The 3805-nt window shown below is 67.7% G+C and overlaps 1 protein-coding gene across 1 annotated transcript; it reads right to left on the bottom strand.

Annotated features, from left to right (window-relative positions):
- Positions 1-680: 680 nt before the first annotated feature.
- Positions 681-3555, bottom strand: PIPOX (pipecolic acid and sarcosine oxidase). Its single transcript, XM_059829428.1, has 8 exons — positions 3430-3555; positions 2501-2649; positions 1828-2029; positions 1566-1748; positions 1352-1504; positions 1127-1285; positions 905-980; positions 681-811 (listed from the first exon to the last, which is right to left on the bottom strand). Exons 1-8 carry the CDS (start codon positions 3553-3555, stop codon positions 681-683), a joined length of 1179 nt encoding a protein of 392 aa, XP_059685411.1.
- Between the last annotated feature and the right edge of the window lie 250 nt (positions 3556-3805).

Here is a 3805-nt window from a genome sequence, read left to right as displayed (position 1 = left end):
TAAGTGGGAGCGATCTAATGATAATAAAATGGCACATTTAACATTAAAACATTTAACTTGACTCCTAAGCGAGTGTGTCTCTCCGCGCTGTTCCAGCTCCATCTTCATGAGGCTGACAAAGCTCCTTAATTTGTTTCTGGGGAGCGGGTGCTCCGAAGAGACAGCTTGGCACCGCGCGGCATGGGGGATGTCGGGATGCAGGGATGCTGGGATGTGGGGAGGCAGGGATACAGGGATGCTGGGATGTGGGAATGCTGGGTTGTCAGGATGCAGGGTGCAGGGGTACAGGGATGCAGGGGTGCTGGGATGCAGGTAGCAGGGATGTGGGGGTATGGGGATGCCAGGGTGCTGGGATGTGGGGAGGCAGGGGTGCTGGGGTGCGTAGATGGAGGGCTGCTGGGATGGAGGGGTGTGAGGATGCTGGGTGCTGGGATGGCGGAGTATGGGGACGTGGGGACGCAGGGTAGCTGGGGTCTGGGGGTAGAGGGGTGCTGGGGTGCAGCATGTTGGGACACCAGGATGCAGGGAGATGGAGATACATGGGGGATACAGGGAGATGGAGATACATGGGGATACAGGGATGCGAGGATGGTGGCACACTGGGGTGTAAGGACACCGGGATGCATGGACAGATCTGCAGGCCAGTGCGATGCCATCCAGGCACGGCCGGGGCCCCACACCTACAGTGCAGCCCGGAGCACGCCGGGGAAGCGGGTGATGGCGAAGGGGGCCGTGCTGTGGGATGGCTCCTCGCCCAGGCTCAGCTCGCACAGCAGCTTCCCCACCACTGGTGCCAGCTTGAACCCGTGGCCTGCAGAAAGGGGGGGGTTGTGGGGGGCACAGCCACCCCCATGGCCCTGGCCAGCTCTGGGGAGCCGGGGGGGGGCTGGGTGCCCTCGCCTACCTGAGAAGCCAGCCCCAATGATGATGTTGCTGAACTTTGGGTGCCGGTCCAGGATGAAGTCTTCATCCGGGGTGTTCTGGGGGAGCCATGGTGTGAGGGTGTGGGGTCCAGGGTCCTCTCCCGGACCCAAGGTTGGGGGGGGAGAATGGCAAGGTCCACCTTGGGGTGGGGTAGGGGTTGGGACCCCGGACACATGGGTCCTGCTCCCGGGGGGGGTCTCACCGTGTAGAGGCAGGTCTCCACCACGGCTGGCCGGGGCTCCAGCCTGGGCAGGTAGCTGCTGATGAAGCTGCTCAGGACGGCAACGTCGGGGCGGGGGGTGCCCGGGGGGGCCCAGTCCCGCTCCTCGGGATCAGCAGGGCTGCCGTGGTGGTAGCACACCTGGGGGGCAGCTGGTCAGGGGGGGCTGGCCAGGGGATCCCCCCGCCACCGCCGTGCCCCGCTCACCTTGACCAGCCCCGGGTACTCGAGGGCAGGCAGCCCGTAGACGCCGTGGGGGGCTTGGCTCAGCCCCAGGGCCATGAAGCAGGGACCCGCTCTGCTTGCGCCGGGGCTCCCCGGCTCCTTCTCCCTCCAGTAGTAGACGTCGATGCGCAGGGGCTGGGGTCACCACGTTAGCCCTGGCCGTGGCTGGCTGCCCCACGGTGCCACCAACCCTTACCTGCAGTGGCAGGTGGAGACCCAAGGGTGCTACGAGGGCACCAGTCCAGGCTCCGGCCGCGATGATGAGCCGGGGGGCTCGGTACACCCCAGCGGTGGTGGTGACGGTGAGCACGGCCCCGGGTTCAATGTGCTGCACCTTCTCCCCGTCCCGCAGGGTGCCCCCGTGCCGACGAAAGACATCCTGGGTGGGGACGGTGACGGGAGGTGGCTGCAGGGACTGAGCTGGGGGACCCTCATCCTGTCCCCTCGGCAGCACCCACCTGCACCGCTCGCAGAGCCCGGTCGGCGAAAAGCACCCCACCAGTGCTGTCCCACATGGCCACCTCGCCGGCGTGGAGCTGGAGGCCGGGGAAGCGCTGGGCCAGTGCTGCGGCGTCGAGGACCTCACCAGCACCCAGGCTGCGTCGGCAGCCCTCCAGCTCTGGGTCGCCCGCCGGCCCCAGCACCACCAGCCCAGTCCGCCTGTGCCCCGGCAGCCACGTCAGCTCTCCCCTCGCCCCCTCCCCACACAGATCCCCCCCTTGCTTTGCCCCTGGGGGAAACTGAGGCGTGACAACACCCGTGATGCTCGGGACATGCTGCACCCTGGTGCTAGGGCACCCCACGGCCGGATGCTGGGCAAGGGTGCATGGGGTGATGCACAGGGAGGGTCTGGATGCCGGCATCTCGCTCGCCCCCCTGAAATACAGCAAGCGCCATCAGCCCTGACCCCGGCAGCGGGGGATCGTTTAGATGCTCATTTCCTTAATGGCGCTTTCTTTACGGAGCTCCATAAATTACCCAGAGCCAGCCACTGCCTCCCCGCTGCACGGGGCTGGGGCGGCCTCATCCTGCCCAGTGCTGCGCCCTGACGGGGCAGTGGCCGCAGCCCCCAGCCCAGCCCTATGGGGAGGGGATGGTGCCCGTTGGGGGCTGCGTCCCCGTCCCCGTCACCTGTAGAGGCTGGTGCCGGCCTCGGCCTCCAGCCGCTGCCAGAGGCGGAAGCTGTCGGGCATCATGCGGGCGTAGGGCACCCGGGGGTAGGCGGTGCGGGTGATGCGGCTCTGCCCGTGCGAGCTGCCCCGCGAGTGGGGCAGGATGAACTGCGGGACAGGGGGGATGTGGCGGTGACCACGGCCACTGCCACCCCCCAACCCCACTGGCCCCCCGTGCACCGGTGCTGTGCTGCAGCCAGCACCTGGGGACACAGCCCACCCTGCCAAGCACAGCCCTGGGAAATGGCAGGACACGGGGGTCCTGGCACTGGGGACCCAGGGGTCCTGGCACTGGGGACATCAGAGTGCTGGTACTAGGGACATGGGGATGCTGGCACTGGGGACACAGGAGTCCTGGCACTGGGGACATGGCAGTGGTGGCACTGGGGACCTGGGGGTCCTGGTGTTGGGGACACAGGGGTCCTGGCACTAGGGACATCAGAGTGCTGGTACTAGGGACATGGGGATGCTGGCACTGGAGACACAGGGGTCCTGGCACTGGGGACCCGGGGGTCCTGGTGTTGGGGACCTGGGGGTCCTGGCATTGGGGACACAGGGGTCCTGGCAATGGGGACATGGGAGTGCTGGCCCTGGGGACACAGGGGGGTCCTGGCACTGGGGACATGGGAGTGCTAGCACTGGGGACACAGGAGGTCCTGGCACTGGGGGCACAAGGGTGCTGGCACCGGGGACCATTGGTGCCGGCAGCGGCTCTGCTCTGTGCCGTGGCAGAGGGCAGCCAGGTCTGCAGGCGCCCACCCCAGCGGGTCGGGGCTGGGAACATGGCAGGATGGGGACATGGCAGGGCTGGGGACATTGTGGGACAGGGACATGGCAGGGCTGGGGACATGTGGGACAGGGACATGGCAGGGCTGGGGCTGCCGGTACCTGCTCCAGCAGAAGGGTGTCCCTGTGCCGCTGGGCCAGGTGATAGGCGGCGAAGGAGCCCTGGATGCCAGCCCCGATGACAATGGCGTCATAGGTGGCCTGCTGGGGCTGGCTGGGGTCAGCCATGTCCGTCCTCGTCCCTGTCCTCGTCCCTTGCGGGCAGCTGGGAGCAGAGCCAAGGGGAGGGACGGGGCAGAGTCCAGCCGAGCAGAGCGGGTGGCAGAGCCTTGGCCACCCTCCAGCTCCGGCAGGGACAGTGGGGGCATGCGGGGGCCGCACCTCCCCACCCCTCGGGGCTGGCTGGGCAGGAGCATCCCCATTCCCCACCAGCGCTGGACCCGGTCCCGGTGGGGACCCCCTTTCCCTCCCCACCGGT

Source organism: Gavia stellata, chromosome 25 (assembly GCF_030936135.1).
Source record: "Gavia stellata isolate bGavSte3 chromosome 25, bGavSte3.hap2, whole genome shotgun sequence".
Classification (NCBI taxonomy): Eukaryota; Metazoa; Chordata; class Aves; order Gaviiformes; family Gaviidae; genus Gavia; species Gavia stellata.
This window is presented reverse-complemented; position numbering and strand designations above follow the sequence as displayed.

Excerpts from the sequence above, each read along its gene's own strand:
- PIPOX (XM_059829428.1), bottom strand. The coding sequence starts at position 3,555 with ATGGCTGACCCCAGCCAGCCCCAGCAGGCCACCTATGACGCCATTGTC. Across the intron at positions 1,505-1,565 it reads GTCTCCACCTGCCACTGCAG|CCCCTGCGCATCGACGTCTA; the intron begins GTAAGGGTTGGT and ends TGGTGACCCCAG. Across the intron at positions 981-1,126 it reads TGGAGACCTGCCTCTACACG|AACACCCCGGATGAAGACTT; the intron begins GTGAGACCCCCC and ends TGGCTCCCCCAG.